General features: G+C 45.4%; 1 protein-coding gene across 8 annotated transcripts; it reads left to right on the top strand.

Annotated features, from left to right (window-relative positions):
- Window positions 1-1,052: 1,052 nt before the first annotated feature.
- Window positions 1,053-17,632, top strand: TMEM39B (transmembrane protein 39B). 8 transcript variants are annotated; one of them, XM_015598989.2, is made up of 10 exons: window positions 1,151-1,206; window positions 2,815-2,941; window positions 3,453-3,672; window positions 4,068-4,150; window positions 4,266-4,349; window positions 4,670-4,824; window positions 11,376-11,712; window positions 12,611-12,798; window positions 15,695-15,815; window positions 17,175-17,632. In XM_015598989.2, the coding sequence occupies exons 5-10, from the start codon at window positions 4,296-4,298 to the stop codon at window positions 17,415-17,417; spliced, it is 1,098 nt and encodes a 365-aa protein (XP_015454475.1). In that variant the 5' UTR covers window positions 1,151-1,206; window positions 2,815-2,941; window positions 3,453-3,672; window positions 4,068-4,150; window positions 4,266-4,295; the 3' UTR covers window positions 17,418-17,632. The 8 variants fall into 8 exon arrangements, with proteins under 8 accessions (XP_006924366.1, XP_015454479.1, XP_015454475.1 ...); XM_006924304.3 differs by lacking the exon at window positions 4,068-4,150 and having other exon boundaries at window positions 1,053-1,206; XM_015598990.2 differs by lacking the exons at window positions 1,151-1,206; window positions 2,815-2,941 and having other exon boundaries at window positions 3,541-3,672; window positions 4,068-4,112.
- Window positions 17,633-18,484: the final 852 nt, after the last annotated feature.

Raw genomic sequence — 18,484 nt, 5'->3', positions numbered from 1 at the left:
CTTCCACTGACTTTTCCTTTGCCTGGAATGCCCCCGTTCTCCAGATTATCTGTATGACTGACTCATTTCCTTCAAGTGTTTGCTCAGAAGTCACCTCAGTGAAGCCTACTCTGACTGCCCTGTTTAAAATTGCCACCTGCCATCTCCCTTTCCTGTTTCCTCCACAGCAATCATTTCCTTCTACAGAATTTACTAATTTTATGTCCATCTCCTCCCACTTGACTGTAAGCTCTGAATATCTATTAATTATTTACTAATTCATTCAATTAATTTAGTATTGATGTCCATTATGTGCCAAGCACTGTGCTAAATGATGGCGCTACCAAGGGATTAACACAGTTTATAAGTATTATAAGGGAAGACGATAATTAGTAGTAGTAGCTAATTAACTGAGTGCTTCCTCTGTGTTAAATGCTTGCCATACATCATCATAACGATGGCTAACATTTATAAATGTTATAAATGTTATAAATGCAGACTTCTACATGCATTTTCTCATTTAATCCTCACCAAGACCTATAAGGTGAATATTACCAGCCTCACTGTAAAGAACAAGTAACAATTTCAAGGGTTGAAACTGGCAGAGTCAAGATTTGAACTGGTGATGGCAGGAGAGTAGGGTCATCAGAGGATAAGAAATATTTAGATCTTAGGGTCAGCAAGACTAGGTAAAAGATTAAATGTGGGGACTGAGAGAAACGGGGAAATGATACCCAGGTTTTGACTGGGGTGGACCAAAGAGCAATAAGGTTGAAGAAAAAGGTAACAGCCCAAGTTGAGTTGAGTTTGAGGCGCCTGTGGGCCATTCATGAATACAGTCCATCTCGGGCAGGAACTGAGAAGAGAGGCGGGTTCCAGCCTCCCTCCCTCGGGCCTGAAGAGATGCCGGAGAAAGCACGCACGGAAGAGCAGGAGATGGGTTTCACTGCCTCTCAGATTTCCTCAGCAACAGCTGCAGGAAGGGCGTGGGGGATTGCAAGACAAAGAGTGTGCCGGCCCCTCCTTTGTCCCGGCGGCCCCTTTAAGAAGCGCGCTCCCAGCTTCTAGCCCGCCTTGTATGTAAATTCGGCGGCGAGGCGGGAGCGCGCGGCTGATACCCAGGGACTGGGCTGCGGCTGTTAGTCCTCTCCCGGCCGCCGTCGCCTCCGACATATTGCCGGCAGGAGCTGCGGCGGCGAAGCGGAGAGCGCCGGGGGGAGGAGATGGGTAAGCAGAGCAGGTCCGGCTCTCCCCAGGAACGGGCGGGTACGGGATTGGGATGGCCAGCTCCTAATTGCTCCCCAACGCGGACAGGATCCTGGCGAGGGGAGGAGGAGGGGATGCGGGCGCAGAGGGACCCCGCCCCCTCCTGTCGTTTTGCGGAGCGGGGCTTCTCTTATGGGGGACTGGCCAGTTGAAGGAGGCTTGTTGGGGCTTGGGCTTCTGTGAGGACCGGCTCACCAGGGCTAGGCGTGGGGGCGGGACCTTAGTGCTAGGGGCGGAGCTCCTGGGCCGTAGGCGCTGGTATTGGGGCGAACTTTGTGGGCTATAAGGGCTTTGTTCTGGGGGTGGTGGGACGGGAAGGAGACCTAGAGTTAGGGAGCTCATTCCGGATCGAGACTTAGGAGCAGACAGAGCTTTTATTGGTTTGCGGACGGGTTTTCTGGGCTGACAGTTGTGTGTAGGCGGGGCTTCTAAGCTGAAGGGCTTTATGTGGGTGAAGAGCTTCTAAAGAGAGGAGAGTAAGTGTGGGCAGATCTTTTGGCCTGAGGATGGTTGTGTGGGATCTTCTCAGCCAAGTGTAATAGTGTATGAACAGAGCTACTGAGCTGGGGGCTGGTTGGTGTCAGAGTTCCTGGACAAGTACTTTCTGGAGAACTGTGGGAAAAGCTTCCCAGCTGAGGAACAAGGGCAAAGGGTTTGGGCGGGGAGGAGGGGGGCTTCTGTGTTGCCCTGAACGGATATGAACAGGCCTGGGGTGGTGCTTAGAAACTTTGTGCAGGATGGTGCCTTGGGGCTTGGGCTAGACTGCTAAGCCTAAAGGAATAGATTGTGGGTCCAAGTTTTGGGTCCACAACCACAGCATTCTCCCAAAGCCCACATCCCTGACCATGTGCTTAGGTCCTGGGTCTTGACCATGAGACACCAGGGTGCCCATTGAGCTGGATCTTGGGCCCTGGAGGAAAAAGCTTCAAGGATACCCAGAATTAATAAGCCCACAGAAGCTGCGTAGTATCCGAATGGGGCAGTGTATACCAGAGCCAAGAGCACAGGACCCAGACCCCCAAACTACCTATGACTCAGTGTAAACTCAGTTTCCTAATCTGTGGAAAATCTACCTTGTTGAGTTCATTCACTCATTATCTAATTATTGGGCACTTAATGCTGGGTGCTGTGGTAGGGAGAGGGGATACAACAGAAAGATTGGTGACTTCACTGACCTTCCTTTCTAGTGGGTAAGACAGTCAATAAACTTGTTAATAAACGAATAAGATGAACTCTAAAAGTTAATTATTGTGAACACAAAGATAAAGAGTTACGGGGACAGATACTTCAAAAATGCCAATCTGAGAAGGGCTTTCCATACGAAAAAGACAGCAAGTACAAGAGGTAGCAACCATCTTAGTTTGCTTAAGGGAAGAAAGGCCAGGATGGCCGAAGCATGGGGGTGATGCTGAGAATGGTAGGAGATAAGGTTGAAGAGGTAGGCAGGGGCCAGATCATAGGTCTCTGTGATTAAATGATAAAATGAGATACCAGGTAGCCAGTATCATTGTTGTTATCCTTGATATATGCCCTCTGGCTTGAGGATCTACTTTATGTTGAGTCCCACAGGAGGACGAAGAGGTCCCAACAGGACATCCTACTGTCGAAATCCACTCTGTGAGCCAGGATCCTCAGGGGGCTCTGGTGGGGGCCACACTTCCAGTGCATCAGTCACCAGTGTCCGTTCCCGCACCAGGTAAACCACCTTTCTGCCTCTTTCTCCTCACTGTGTGCTCACAGGGGCTGTATGGACAAAGCTGTCCCTGACTAAGCTCTGGGATGTGATACTCCAGATGCCAGATGGAGGCTCAGAAGGCAGTGAGCAGCAGAAAAGACCTAGACAGTGGTCACTTGGACAGCTGCAGTGGGATATAGTATAATAAGCCCAAAGGCCTGGATTCCAGTTACAGTTCTCCTGATTTGCTGGTGGCTTAGACAAGGAGTCCTCTCTCTTTGGGCCTCCTTTTTCTCATCTGTAAAATGAACCTAATAATTGTTTCCTTCCTGGGGAATGTTGGAAAGCCTGAACAAAGTTAGGAATAGGAAAAGCCCTGTCAGCTCATTTGTGTGACAGGCAGGATTAGAAGGACTCCCTCCTGTGCCATTAACTGCTTTTTCTGACCCTACCCCATAATCCTGTGCCCCAGAAGCCCTTCTTGGTAGGGTTCTCATATTAGCTCCTAATGTTGTTCCCTCCTTACCCCTAGGAGCAGTCCTGGAACGGGCCTCTCCAGCCCCCCACTGGCCACCCAGACAGTCGTGCCTCTGCAGCACTGCAAGATCCCTGAGCTGCCAGTCCAGGCTAGCATTCTGTTTGAGTTGCAGCTCTTCTTCTGCCAGCTCATAGCCCTCTTCGTTCACTACATCAACATCTACAAGACAGTGTGGTGGTACCCGCCCTCTCACCCACCCTCTCACACCTCCCTGGTAGGTGCCCAGCTAGGACCATCTGTGTGTGTGTGTGTGTGTGTGTGTGCGTGTGTGTGTGTGTGTGTGTGTCTCTTCAGTTTAGCATAGCTTACCTAGCACCTTGTTCACTTGGCCTCCTGCTAGGCATGGGAGATGTAGAAGAAACAGGAAACTGGTGATTTCTGAACATTCACCCCTAGTGTGCTCAGTACCAGACTAGGCATTGTAAGTGTAACAGATGAAACTGGCAAATTTTGCCCAAAGGAGCACAGTTAAGTCCTGTGGGGGAGATGAGCCACAAGCATCCATGACCGTTTCAAGGAGTGGAAAGATCTCAGTGCGGAAAGAGAGGTTCAGGGACGGGCATGGGTGATCAGAGCAAGAGGGCTCACATACCACTCTCTTATCTCCAGGGACGGTCCCACTTCCCTCCTCTGGGTCCTGTTCTTCTCCTCTAGGTAATTTCCTGGCCTGACTCAGCTGGAGACCTATAAAGGTCAGAGAGTGGGGACAGTCCCTATGGAAAGAACTGGGCAGGGGGAGGTGGGTATGAGAAAAATGTGTATGTGGGCAGGGGGCTCATGTGACCCCCAGCCTCTGCCCCCTGACAGAACTTCCACCTGATCGACTTCAACTTGCTGATGGTGACCACCATCGTTCTGGGCCGCCGCTTCATTGGGTCCATCGTGAAGGAGGTGATTGGGTTCTAGAGCCTGGGGACTTTGGGACTCCTCTTTCCCCTGGGGGTGCCAAAGAGACAATGCTGAGCCCTTCAGTCCTGAGGCATTTCCTTGGGGCTCCCTTTGGACTTGGTGAAAGAACATTAACTCACATCCCATTAGCTCTTAGAGTTTACTGGGTATTAAGGAGAAGGATTCATCTTGCCAGGTTCTGCCTAGCCTGCTGCCCCACGTTTCCCTGGGTGGGATCACAGACCATGCTGGGAGGGATTCAGGCACAGCCGCCCATGGCCTCCATCCAAGGCCCCATCCGGTCCTATCTCGCCCTGACTCAGGCTTCTCAGAGGGGAAAGGTCTCCCTCTTTCGCTCCATCCTGCTGTTCCTCACCCGCTTCACCGTTCTCACGGCAACAGGCTGGAGTCTGTGCCGCTCCCTCATCCACCTCTTCAGGACCTACTCCTTCCTGAACCTCCTGTTCCTCTGCTATCCGTGAGTACCCTCACTTCACCCCTCACTGCCTAATACCTGCTTCCTGGCCTCTGCCCTGAGGGTGACTGGGTCACCTGGCCCCCACACCTGGAAGTCTCATAGGCAGGGCAGCAACAGTGTCCCCCACACATTGTCTAACAACATCCCCCTGAGATCAGGATGATTAGCCTTCTTTTGCAGGAGCAGAAACTGAGATGGCATAATTTACCCAAGGTGCCACCGAGGGGGAGGTCAGAATGGAATTCAGATCTGAGTATATACCCCAAAGGAACTTTCCTGAGTGGGAGTGCATGGGCCTTGTCTCCCTCTCTTCTCTTTTCCTCTCTCTCTAGTTGTCTCTCTTGGTCTCTTTTGTGTATCTCAGTGTTTTAAGCTCTCAGTACTTTCCCCAGGTCTGTGTGCATGTCTTTGGGTGTCTGTGCATGAAGCACGTGTGTGTATCTGCACGTGCATGTGTGTATGTCTGTCTTTGTGTCTGTTTTGCTCACTCATTCCCTCCATCTTGTGAGAACCAGATTGCTGAGGATGGAGAGACAGTGTCTGGGAGGAGCCCAGCACTACCTCTTTTTGTCCTAGAATTGGGGCGGGCTTTGGCAAGGTGTCCACTTTGGCTGTTCCTGGGGCAGGCTCCTGGCCACCTGGGCATTAACAGTCATTTCCTCGCCCCCAAGCTTTCTGGTTCATGAGCTTCCTAGGAAAATTCAGAGCTGGACACTTCTCTCTCTACCCTGCATGACCGAAATGGCACTGTCATGGGAGGAGCCCTGTCACTCTTGCTTCAGTTGTATCTAGTTTTTAAGTGGAAGAGTGACATGTCATATAAAAACATTAAACTTTACAGAAGCTTTTTAGAAAATAAGAGTCTACATAATCTCAGTCCCACAGAAAACCATTATTTACAGCGTATCCTTCCATATTTTTTCTGTGCAAGAACACATACACATATACTTATTTAAAAACAAAAATGAATTTTTACTATGTATGATGTACAATTTATTTATTTTTCACATAATCATATAACTTGGATATTTTTCCGTGGCAATACACATAGGTCTGCCTCACTTTTTTTTAATGGCCTCATAGTATTCTATTATGTAGATTTTTCACAATTTGTTTTGTCTTCTGTTGGCCGATTTTTTAGTTCTAGCTTCTCATTATTTGAAACAGTGAGGCAGGGAACATTCTTTTGCATACATCTTTTCACACTTGTCCAATATTTTTGTACAACAGATTCCCAGTAGAATTACTGTACTAAAAGGTATATCCATCATATTTTTTATAGATATTAATAAATGGCCCTCCAAAATGGTTGTACTGATTAAAACTGTGAACAGTCACCTTCATTTGACTCTTTGATTACTATCTCATGAATCCATTCTCCTTGGATACAGACATCACCCAAAGTTCATATTTTGCTTTTTTTTTAATTTAAAAATTTTTATGAACATAATACTCATACCTTATTTAAAAAGTCAAATCCAGTAGGCTAAAAATTTGAAAAACAGCCTCCAACCCCACCCACCAGAGTTTTAGTCATACTTCTCAAAAGCAATCTCTGTCATTGTTTCTGGTTTTTTAAATGTTTGTTGAGTTACCTCCATAATTCTAGTATCCTTATACTCTTGTTCATTCTTTTTAAAAATGTATTTATTGATTTTATAGTTGGGATAATAGGTTTACATAGTTCAAAAGGTATAAAAGAATATGAATGAAAAAGTCTCCCCTTGACTTCTGTTTCCCAGCTACCCAGTTTCCCTTCCCAGAGGTAGCCACCAATATTTCTGGTTTCTTGTATATCCTGGAAATAAATGTTCTTTGCATTTACAGGTATAACACACACCCAGATAATACATATGCATACATGCACTCATGCAGTGACAGATAAAGATTTTGTTCACCCTTCCATCCCTACTGTTTACAGTGTTTGCTAACTTATTATTTTTAGTTTTCTATTGGTTATCTTCTTCAGTAATATGAGTATGCCTGTAGTTTTTATTCCATCAACAATAGCATATTAATCCCTTTTATGTAAGGTGAGAATATTAGAAACCCTCCCCATCCACTTGTACTCCCCTCTTCCTCTCACCTCCTGGCAGCCATACTCATACTGTCAAGCTTGACATTCACATTCTTGTATATAATTACATTTAAGTCTTTCATTCTTTGTCTAAGGCTAATTATAAAAATTAAAAGCCAATAAGTAGCCTTGATATTATTGTGAATATGAAAATATCATTCACTGTAGGGCCAAGTAGTATGCATAGATGACATTCCTTTATAGTTACTGAGTTATAATCTTGGGCCTCTTAAAAAAAAGAATGTTCTAGTGTCAAGGTCAAATGGTTTCTCTTTTCTTATGTTCCATCAATTGCTTAAAATCATGTCATATTTTAGTTTGCTTCATATTTAGATTTTACGTTTCTTATACAGCTTTTTATTTTTCTTGGAGTTTCTAATTGCCTTTCTTTTTTCTTGTTGACAAAAGAATGATGGGCCTTCAACATATCCTCAAGTTTATCCAGCCTCTCAATTATGCTACCTGTTGCCTGGAGTTCATTTTTCCCCCCCAAAGACATCCCTCCTGGAGCCCTTCATCCTCCTGCTCCAGTCTGGAGTGGTTGCTCTTTAGGCCTGCTGTGCAGCTCTCAGCCTGGGACTTACCTACGCTGCCCTCCTGGGTTGGATCCACTGTTTCCTGGATCCCATGTCTTCCTCTTTCTTGGTTTTCTCCCTTATTTTGCTGGAGTGCACTATCAGGTAATTTCCTTAACAGTGGGTACGTGGGAGGTATATACATAGTTCTTGCATGTCTAAAAATGCCTTCGTTCTGCCCTTATACTTGATTGATAGTTAGGCTGAATATAGATTTCTAAATTCAAATTCGTATTCTCTCAGAATTTTGAAGATACTCCTCCATTGTCTCTAGCATTCATTGTTTCTACTGAGAAGACCGATGCCAGTTTGAATCCAATAACTTTGTAGATGACTTGCCTTTTTTCCTTTCTAAAAGCTTTAGGATATTCCGTTTATCTTGAATATTTGAAATTTCACAAGGATGTGCTGGTATGGAACTTCTCTCATTAATCTTATCAGTCACTCTAAGACTTTTTAAACTGGAGATTTAGGTATTTCTTCAGCTCAAGGAAATTTTCTTGTTATTTCCTTGATAATATCTTCCCTTCCATGTTTTGTTCTCTCTGGACCTCTGTTCATCAGATAGTAGATCTTATAGATCGGTCATATGTTCCTCTTCTATTTTCTTTCATATTTTCCCTCATTTTTCTTATCTCTCTCCCTTTCTCCATTTCCTTCCCTTCTTTCTTTCTCTGTCTTTCTCTCTCTTTCTCTCTGTTCTTTCTCTTTTTACTTTGCCTTAGGGAGATTTCCTCAACCTTATCTTCCAGCTTTTTTATTGAGTTTTTTTTTTCCAGCAATCATATATATATATATATTTTATCTCTAAGACCTCTTTGTTGTTTTCTGATTATTCTTTTCTCATAGCATTCTGTTCTTGTTTTGAAATTTTCTTACATTCCCCCAATTTTGTCACCCCACCATGGTCAGTCTTACTTTTTCATACTGCTACTTTTCTAAATATAGTTGGTTTCTTTGGTTGTCTATTTATATTTAAGAATAAAGGACTGAGTAGCTTGGAGTGCATTTTCCCTCCCTCTGCCATTTATACATGAATAGGTTTGACTGGGATTTCTGAGGGCAGGGCACACTGACTGGCAAACTTTGCTTTTGAATGATTGAGTAAGATGCCCGTTGTCGGGTTGTGGTCTCCCATAGGCCAGAAAGGGGGTGGGGTGTTACTCTAGGATGCCTCTGTTAGAGAACTCAATTTTCCACACTTTATTCAGTTTCTTTAGAAAAAAATTTTTTTAGGGTAGGTTGTATGAGGTATGTAAGAGAATAAAGGGACTGATTCTTATACATAAATAGAAGTCTTTATTTCATTCCATTTGTTCAGCCTCGTGTCTCACTTCTACTCTCTATCAAATGTACCCGTTTTAAGCCAGAGCCTCTCTCTTGGGTCACTCTGGGTAGATAAGCTCCTACTGCCAGTGCAGCCCTTTCATGGCATGTTCTAGACCTACGACATCCAGTGTAGTATCTTCTAGTCGCCTATTGTTATTGAACATTCAAAATCGACTAGTTTGAATTGAGATATGCTATAAGTGTAAAATACACACTGGATTCTGAAGACTTAGTATGAAAAAAAAGTAAGTAAATCATCTCATTTATAAACAATGATTACATGTTGAAATAATATTTTGCATATATTGCATTAAGTAAAATGGAGTATTAAGAATAATTTTATCTGTTAATGTGGTCTATCAGAAATTTTAAATTACATATGTGACTCATTATATTTCTGTTGGACAGCACTGCTCTAGACAATGGCTTCCTCATCTGTCAACATGTTTCTGTCTGCTTCCTAAATTTGTCAAAATCGCTTGTGTACTGATAACTCCCTACTCCCATTCTTTTTGCTGATACTGATTTATTTTCTACTGTCGTGTCTTGGGTGGAGAGAATGAGAGGGAATCTGCCATCTTGCATGTGAAGTTGCTCATAACTTGTGACCTGTCAGAGCAGTCACTTACTGTTTCCACATAATTTAATTGTATCTGCAGTTCTGAGAGTAAAAGCCAGGGAGATTCTCAAGTACTTGCCCTTAAGTTTGACTCTGAAACCCTTGTATGTTCATGTAGGTGCTCCACCCACTTCTTCGCATGGGTATCCTGAAGAGTGTTTTGGGAATCCCATTTCAGTCTTCTTCCCTGTTCTGCGGAATCACTGGCCTTTTTCTTTTCTAAACAAAATTATGTTGATCTTCTACTCTGAGCCAGGCACCACACTGAGGGGGTTGTTGGAAAGATTAAAATAGAATATTTATGAAAAGATTAGCATAATCCCTGGTTGAGCATAGGAAATCAATATAAATTTAAGGCAGGTTAAGGACACTGAGCTCATAGAGGTTGAATAACTTGCCCTAAATCCCAGCACTAGTAAGTGGAAGAGCTGGGATTTTAATCCTGGCCTATTTGACCCCAGAGGTTATGCTCTCAACTACAATTCTCTAAATTATCTTACTTAACCTTACCCCAGGGGGAATGGTAGCATCCCCATTTTATAGACAGAAAGCAAAACCCAAAGCAGCAAATTGCTTGCCTATGGACACTCCTGTTTCCCTTCTTGGAACCTCAGAAAACAGCAAAAGAGAAAATTATTGTTAAAAAAAAGAAAACATAGCATTCTCATTGGCCCTAACATCTGGGGACAGCCCTCCAGGGACCCTTCTGGGTCTGGGGAAATTGAGAAGCCCCCAGCTAAAAAAAGAAATGCCTATAAAAAGCACCTACTACGATGTTCCATGTACTGTGCTTGGCACTTACCCACTTTTTTTTTTTTTTTTTTTTTTTGCCACTTTTTTTTTTTTTTTTTTTCAAGCCTTTCCCTTTTTTTTGGACACTCCTGTTTCCCTTCTTGGAACCTCAGAAAACAGCAAAAGAGAAAATTATTGTTAAAAAAAAGAAAACATAGCATTCTCATTGGCCCTAACATCTGGGGACAGCCCTCCAGGGACCCTTCTGGGTCTGGGGAAATTGAGAAGCCCCCAGCTAAAAAAAGAAATGCCTATAAAAAGCACCTACTACGATGTTCCATTTACTGTTCTTGGCACTTACCCCCTTTTTTTTTTTTTTTTTTTTTTGGCACTTTATTTTATTATTAGTTTCAAGCACTTACCCATGTTTTATAATTATCTACCCTTCTGGACTATAGGTCCATCTAGTTTTGTCCTCAAAATGATACCAGCCATACACTCAAAACACCCTTTATCTAATCAGCTCCAGCCCTAACCTAAGGGTACTGCTCAGAGAAAGAGATCTGTACTGTTCAAGGGCCTGTTTCAGTGTGTGGCACGTAACAGGCACGCAGTAAATACTGTTCCTGAACTGCCCTTCTCTGCACACTCAGACTTGCCTCTAATACATGTTCATAACGACTTACACCTTTCTTTTGTGGTGCTGTGTACATTTTAAATGGATTAATTGCTCAGTATCTATGGAGTATCTGCCCTGATCTTTGATACCAGAAAGTTCTGGGTTTGAATCCCAGTCCTATTACTTCCTCAGCTGAAAAAGGCACAAAATAACAGTATGTAATGCATAGTATTCTTAGAAGAAAAAGAGGATGCACATAAAGCATTTAGTACAGTCTCTGGAACGTAGGTCGTGCCTAACAACTGTGGTCTGTTATTACTGTTAGTCAGCAATAGACTGCGAGGGCAGGGGCTCATCCTTCGCTTCCTGCTGTATCCCTGATGCTGGGCACAGTGCTCAACATGCACTCAATGCTAATACATGTGCTGAATGACTGACCATTGGGTGGGAAGATGGATGGATAGAAAGATGGGTAAATTCTCCCCTCAGAGCAGCCAAGAGAGCTAAGGCCCAGGGAGAAAAGAAGGATTCCCTCATTGGCTGAGGATTGGGATCCTGGCCCATGTGCAGGCCTGCCCTCATCAGTGTCTTCCCCAGCAGGTTTGGGATGTACATTCCGTTCCTGCAGCTGAACTGTGACTTTCGGAAGACAAACCTCTTCAGCCACATGGCTTCCATGGGTCCCCGGGAGGCTGTCAGCAGCCTGGCGCGGAGCCGGGACTACCTGCTGACGCTGCGGGAGACATGGAAGCAGCACACGCGGCAGCTGTATGGCCCAGATGCCATGCCCACCCATGCCTGCTGCCTGTCGCCCAGCCTCATCCGCAGCGAAGTGGAGTTCCTCAAGATGGACTTCAACTGGCGCATGAAGGAAGTGCTGGTCAGCTCCATGCTGAGTGCCTATTACGTGGCCTTTGTGCCTGTCTGGTTCGTGAAGGTGCGTAGCTCAACCCCAGGAGGGAAAGGACCTGCCTGGGGCCTTATCCCATTGCCTACCCCACAGAAGCCTTCCTGCTTGCATAAATAACTCTGCTGTTTTTGATGGGATTCCGTATGTTCTCTCGAGGGCTAGAGAACTACTGCCTCCGTTTTAGAGTGGAGAGGATGAGGCTCAGTGAAAAGAAGTAGCCTGCACAAGGTCACCCAGCCAATGAGGAGAACGTGGCATTGTTGTTCACAATACTTGATAACAAAGAGCAGTGACTTGTATTTCAATTTGGCTGTTTTGGCACAGGCATGTCACAATATCTGCTTTATCATTAAGTAAGAAAGCCAAGATTCATCCAGATCTGAGTGACTCCAAAAGCCTGTGCTTGCTCTCTCTAGCTTGTATGGTGTTCTGGGAAGGTACCACCCCAGCTGACTGTAGGCTTAAAACATTTCTCCAAGGCTGGACTGCACTGAATGATTTGAGACTGAGAGATATTAAGTCTCTTGAGCAGAAGAGATTTCACGAGTATTATAATGCTCTAAATGCCTCTCAGAGGTGGTTGGTAGTTACTCTTATCCTCACTTAACAGATGAGGAAACTAGAGCATAGGGAAATGAAATGACTTGCCCAAGGTCACATAGTTAATAAGCCCCTGCAGCCTCTGCTGTGGCTCAGAGTAGTGGGCAGTGGGAGCAGTTTTTCTTCGTAGAAAACTAAATAGTGGGCACAGGGTCTAAGCTCATGATTAAGCTTTTTTTGTTAGATGTTCGGTCTTTGGTTTCAGGTCATCCTGAGTTCTCTCCAGGGCTGTCCCGATCTCTGAAGCAGAAAGAATCAGGGAAGGGGAGGGAGAGTGAGGCTATTATGGGCAACCCAGACCTTACCCACCTCCTGCTACCCCCAGAACACACATTACTATGACAAACGCTGGTCCTGCGAGCTCTTCCTACTGGTGTCCATCAGCACCTCAGTGATCCTCATGCAGCACCTGCTGCCTGCCAGCTACTGTGACCTACTGCACAAGGCTGCAGCCCACTTGGGCTGCTGGCAGAAGGTGGACCCAGCACTGTGCTCCAACGTACTGCAGCACCCGTGAGTTGCCTTACCCTTCTCTGCCCAACTCCAGCCCTTCTGGTCAGTGTCACTCATCTCCTCACTCAACTCATTCATTCAGTCAGCAAATAGTTATTGAACATGTCTCGTATGCTAGCCCTGTGGCCAGAGCTGGGTATGGCAGGGCCCAACATGGGCATGTTCCCTGTCCTTAGGTAACTCGTACTATACTAGATATGGGAGCGGGGCAAGTGATAAATTTATAGACTCATTGACTTTCTCATTCACTCTTATTTATTCACTCATTAACTTATTTGCTCATGCATTCATTCATTCCTTCACTCCTATCATCTGCTTACTCATCCATTCAATCATAGATCATCTACTCTTTCGGGAGACATTTACTTCTATCATACCAGGCCTGGTGCTATGTATTGGACAGAAGAGCTTAACTTTGACCTATAGGCAGAAGGGAGCTATGGAGAGTTTTGAATAGCAGAGGGACCCGTTCTAAGGTGTGCCTTAGAAATATCAGTCTGGTAACAGGATATGGTGCTCTGTTAGCTGATGGTGACTCCTGGCCAGGGAAGAAGAGACACAGAGGAAATGAGTGAAATGAAATCCTTGAGGAGTTCACAGTCTGGTGGAGGTGATAGCTGTTTACATAAATGGTATGAGTGGGGTGAAAGAGAGCCAGCTGTAGGATGGCATTGCACCCAGAGCAAAGGCAGAAGTCACTCTGGTTGGGAGCCCTGTGGTGCTGGCCTATCCTCCCCTCAGCCTGGTTCATCCTTTATGGTACCTAGCATTTCTACAGCCCAGCACCATAGTGCTTTTCACCCAGGTTATACTAATTTCCCTGCCTGTTTTTCCCCATTAGACTGAAAGCTCCTTAAGGCTGGGACAACCTCTGAATCACATGTGAGTCTTGGACCCAGTACAAGTCCTGGCAGAGAAGAGGCACCCTAGGATGGATTTGTAAAAGTAGGCCCTCCGAGAAGCAGAAATGCAGAAGGAGGCCACAAAGGCCAAGCCTTCTGGTGTTGGCCTTCTCTGCCAGTCAGGGTCCATCTCAGCCTCTGACCAGGTGGTCCAGGAAAGGGAGTGGGCATTGCCGAATGGGCCAAAAAGGGGCTCTCCTTAGCCTTGGGCTCTGAGGATAAGGAGGAGTAGAAAGACAGAACATGGCTGAAAATGAGGATAAACCTGTCCGTAGCTTACCACGGTCCACAGATAAGATCCAGGCTCCTTCACACAGCTCCCAGCTGATGAACTGGGTCTTACTAGCCTGTTCTGCCTCATCTCTTACTATGCCTCAACTCACTCTGCTCTAGCCAAGCCAAACCTCTTTACACACTCATTCACTATTGACTTTCCTGCTGCTGTCCATCAGCACCTCAAATTCTGTGTGCACTTTTGTATCTAAGCTTTTGTACATGATGCATGTTTTGCCTGGAACATTCTGTCCCGACTTTCTTTTCCTGATTAATTCTTACTCATCTTTTAGTACTTTGCTTCCTCCAGGAACACTTTTCTGATCACCGAGAATAGGTTTGGTGCCCCTCCCCTGTGCTTCCACAGTCCCATAATACCATGATCGTTGCACCTAACACTTTCTGCTGTGTTTGCTTAGTTACTTGCCTGTCATTTCAGGACTAAAGCTCCTGGAAGTCAGGATCCTTGCCTGTCAAGCACTCATCCACCTCCTCCCACCTGGCAGAGTGCCTGGCTTATAATAGATCCACAGCAAATTTTTTTGCCATTTTTGTGAATAGTCTTTTTTTAAGACAAAATTTACATACAATGAAATGTACAAATCTTAAAGTGTATAATTCTTTGAATTTTGAGAAGGGCGTATACACCCATCTCCCATCAAGATACAAAACATTTCTAGCCCCCAACCACCTTTCCACTTTCTTTCACCATGGGTTAGTTTTGCTTGTTCCACAACTTTAAATAAATGAGAAATTAATGAATCAACAAGGCAGGAGTAGGAAATTGAGCTTCTTGCAGACAGTGATTTTCAGTCCTCTGGCTGGGACTCTTAGGGTTCCTGGGAGATCTCACAGAACATTGGAAGAAAGCTCTTTGGTACCACCACCTCATTTACTTGCTCACTGAAACCTTCCTGGGCCAAGTCTTGTGGCATATTCTGAGGACACAGAGATGAATTGGACACCACCCCTTTCCTCAAGGGCTCCTAGCCTAGTGAGGAATATAAGGAAGTAAATAACTGACAAATTGGGGAAAGTGGACCAGTAGTAGGGGATTCAGGGAGAGTTAAAGGATGCTGAACTCTGGGGAGTTTGAGAAAGGCCTTCTAGAAGATCCTGGGTTTTGAAAGATGACAAAAGAGCCAGAAGGATGAGGCATCAGGAAGGCCGTCCAGTTCAAGGGAGCGATATGCAGAGACACAAAGCGGTAAGGTAGCTGGAGAAGCTAGAAACAGTTCGGAATGGCTTGAGTGTGAGCTGTATGGTGGAAGTCATGAAAGGCCTCACAGGGCCTCAGAGGCCATGCCAAATCCTTGGGGACTTTACTTCACGAGCACTGGATAGCCTTCTGTGGGTTTTGAGCAGAGAAAGTTAGGCTCAGCTTGATATTTAATGAAGACCACTTGCAGTTGTGTGACGGACCAACTGGAGGTTAGAACTGAGACCAGATGAAGAAAATACACCTAGAGAGGAAAAGAGTTTTCTTAACAGTCCCTCCAACATTAATGTCAGCCCTAAACTTTGTGACTCCCAGTACAGTGAATTTCTCATGATTCTTAACCCCATTTTACAGAGAAGGCAGCTGATACCCAGAAAAGGAAAGTCACTCTAAGTGATAGAAATGGGAGTAGAGCCCTAGTGGTCACCCCATGCCCAGTCTTCCAGTACTCCCTTTTGTGGGTGAGCTGGGAGTAAAGGGCACTGTTGGACTGTGCCTCCAGGTGGACTGAAGAATGCATGTGGCCACAGGGCGTGCTGGTGAAGCACAGCAAGAATGTCTACAAAGCAGTGGGCCACTACAATGTGGCCATTCCCTCCGATGTCTCCCACTTCCGGTTCCACGTGAGTCTTTTCCCCTGGGGAGGAGGGGAGGGACCTGATCTAGAGAGCAGCAGGATCAGAAGGGCAGGAAGGCGATGTCATAGCAGTATTTCCCAAGTCAAAGAAGACAGTGCACATGTGTAGCACAAGGACAGCCGTACAATTGACCACTTTACAACTGTAGCTCACTTGGTAGCAGATCTTCAGAAACATTGGGTGGAGGTGGGAAAAGATGATATAAAAGGAGGGGTTCTTAGTGGTGAAAATAATAAGTATCATTCCTTATTATGTGCCAGGCACTGTGGTAAGCACTTCACATGTACCCTTCCATCAGTCTTTACCGGCACCTTATATATGGGAGAAATGCCGGGGCTCTCCCCATTTTCAGGTACTAAAATCACTTTAAGAGAGTTTAAGGGTGCCTTACTGGGAAATTTGGACACTGATGGTAGTGACACTATGGAAAGGGCTGCTCAAAATCATCTAGGCTAGTGGTTTTATTTTTTATTTATTTTACTATCAAAATCCTTTTTCCAGCACAGTCATAGACTAAAGTCCAGTATATATAGGACCTTATGGTACTGCTGTATTTGAAAGGGTTGGAACTCCTTTCACTTCCCACTCACTACTGCTTTAGTTTCTGAAATAACTCCTCAGACCTGGGGCTCTAAGGAACACAGTTGGGAGAAATCATTGACACGTGTGATCTCTTCAAGAGAAAGACCTCTGGCCCAGACAGAAAAGGGATTTGCCCAGAGTCCTGTAGCCTGTCAGGTGCAGAGCTGAGCCTGGCATGCTAGATTCTTGGACTCCCATTTCCTGCCACTTCTTCTACCCTGTAAGCAGCTCTTAAGGTTTAAGTGCCTTGGCCTCTGCAAAACCAAGATTCCCTAGACATTGAGCACTCTTTTGAACTGATCAGAAAATTTTTCTTGAGTCCCTACATCTGCCTTGCCCTATAAACACCAGGTAAGAGTGAAGTATCGCCATATCTGTTGGAAGCTTCTGGCCTAGCTGGCGATGCTACACATGGAAGTATTGAGTGATTCAGGCTGTAGAGTATAATAGCTTTCCATGCCTATAAGATACTAATTTGTTCAAGTCTTACAGTGCCCAGGAGGATCACATAGAAAAGGGTGTTGATTTTAGACCAGAAAAAGTTCGAGAGAGTAAGACCTCTCAAGAAAAGCTTCCTGGAGGAGGTAGAAGTTGAACAGGATCTTAAACAACTTATGTGGGAAGCAGCAGTCTTTAGACAGAAAGAAAACAAGTCTGCAAGGGACTCCAAGAGCTCGTCCCCTTCACTGGCCCACCCAGCCCTTCTGAGAGGCAGGTTTCCAGGACATACTTGCCAGTTTATGCCTACTCTTTCCTGGGCAGTTCTTTTTCAGCAAACCTCTGCGGATCCACAACATCCTTCTGCTGCTGGAGGGCGCTGTCATTGTCTACCAGCTGTACTCCTTAGTGTCATCTGAAAAGTGGCACCAGACCATCTCTCTGGCACTCATTCTCTTCAGCAACTACTATGCCTTCTTCAAGCTGCTGCGGGACCGCCTGGTATTGGGCAAGGCCTACTCATACTCAGCCAGCTCCCAGAGGGACCTGGACCACCGGTTCTCTTGAGCTCCAGGGTGACCCCAGGGACAGCATTCAGGCTGCAGCCAGGGGCTCCCTGGGAAGGGGCTGTTGGGGAAGAGTGGGTGAGGGGCAAAAAAAGAACAAAAAAAAACAAAAAAAATCTACCAGAGCTTTGTATTTTTGTTACATACTGTTTCTTTCTTTGATAATTGATGTGATTATGAGGGGGAAAAAAAGTCCTATTTTTATACTCCCAATAAGCCTGTGTCCTGTATTTCTTTCCCTTCTTGCCTATCACACAGTGTAGAGGTGTGGGATTCTGGGACAGGAAGCTCCATGTGTGGCTTCTGGGGCCCCTGTGGGTTCTGCCTGCTCCAGTGGAGAAATGAGGCACCAGAGGTCATGGTAGTATTGATTGCTGCTCGCCAAATGCACACTGTGTACCAGATGCTGCTCTATGTGTATTACAGGCATTTTCTTAATCCAACTTTTGTGAAAACTGTAGGAGGTAGGTGCTGTCACTCCTAATCCATAGATGAAGAATGAGTTTAGAGAGCTATTGTGACTTATCCAAGGTAACACAGGTAGGAGGTAGAGCCCGGTCAAAAACCTTCCAAAAGATGACAGGCACTGCTATCCTAGCAGAATGTGATGTTGTGATCCAGCATGCAGTCACTGAGACCTTGCTCTGTGCCAGGTGTTGTAGATGGTGAGGATGCCAAGACACAGAAACAAGTCATACTACACTGGGGTGGGTGTAACAGTTGCAAGGTACAGAGTAGCACAGGGAGAAGAATGTTTAATGCTCTCTGAACTTCTTGGAGGAGGATGGATAGCCTGAGTTGTATCAGCTACTTCCTAGGTGCACAAGAGGGGAAACACACTTCCAGCAGGAAAAAGGGCACATGCAATTGCACAGAAATTTGGAACATCCTAGTGTATTTGGGGAGGGTAAGCAGAATGTGATTCCCAGAGCTGAGAGGATAAAAGTGGGGCAGGGGTGGGGTGAAGCTGGAAAGGTCTGCAGGGGCTGGATCAGGGAGGACTAATGGCTCTAGACTATGGAGGGTTTGTGAGCAAGGCCAGTGCTAGAATGGAAGCATAAAGCTGCT

The sequence above is a fragment of the Pteropus alecto genome, unplaced genomic scaffold (genome assembly GCF_000325575.1).
Source record: "Pteropus alecto unplaced genomic scaffold, ASM32557v1 scaffold39, whole genome shotgun sequence".
Lineage (NCBI taxonomy): Eukaryota > Metazoa > Chordata > Mammalia > Chiroptera > Pteropodidae > Pteropus > Pteropus alecto.
The sequence above is the reverse complement of the archived record's forward strand: the minus strand, read 5'-3'. Positions and strand labels throughout refer to the sequence as shown.

Coding starts and splice junctions, on each gene's coding strand:
- TMEM39B (XM_006924304.3), top strand. Junction 2,942..3,452: donor AGTGTCCGTTCCCGCACCAG/GTAAACCACCTT, acceptor CCTTACCCCTAG/GAGCAGTCCTGGAACGGGCC. Junction 15,816..17,174: donor TCTCCCACTTCCGGTTCCAC/GTGAGTCTTTTC, acceptor TTTCCTGGGCAG/TTCTTTTTCAGCAAACCTCT.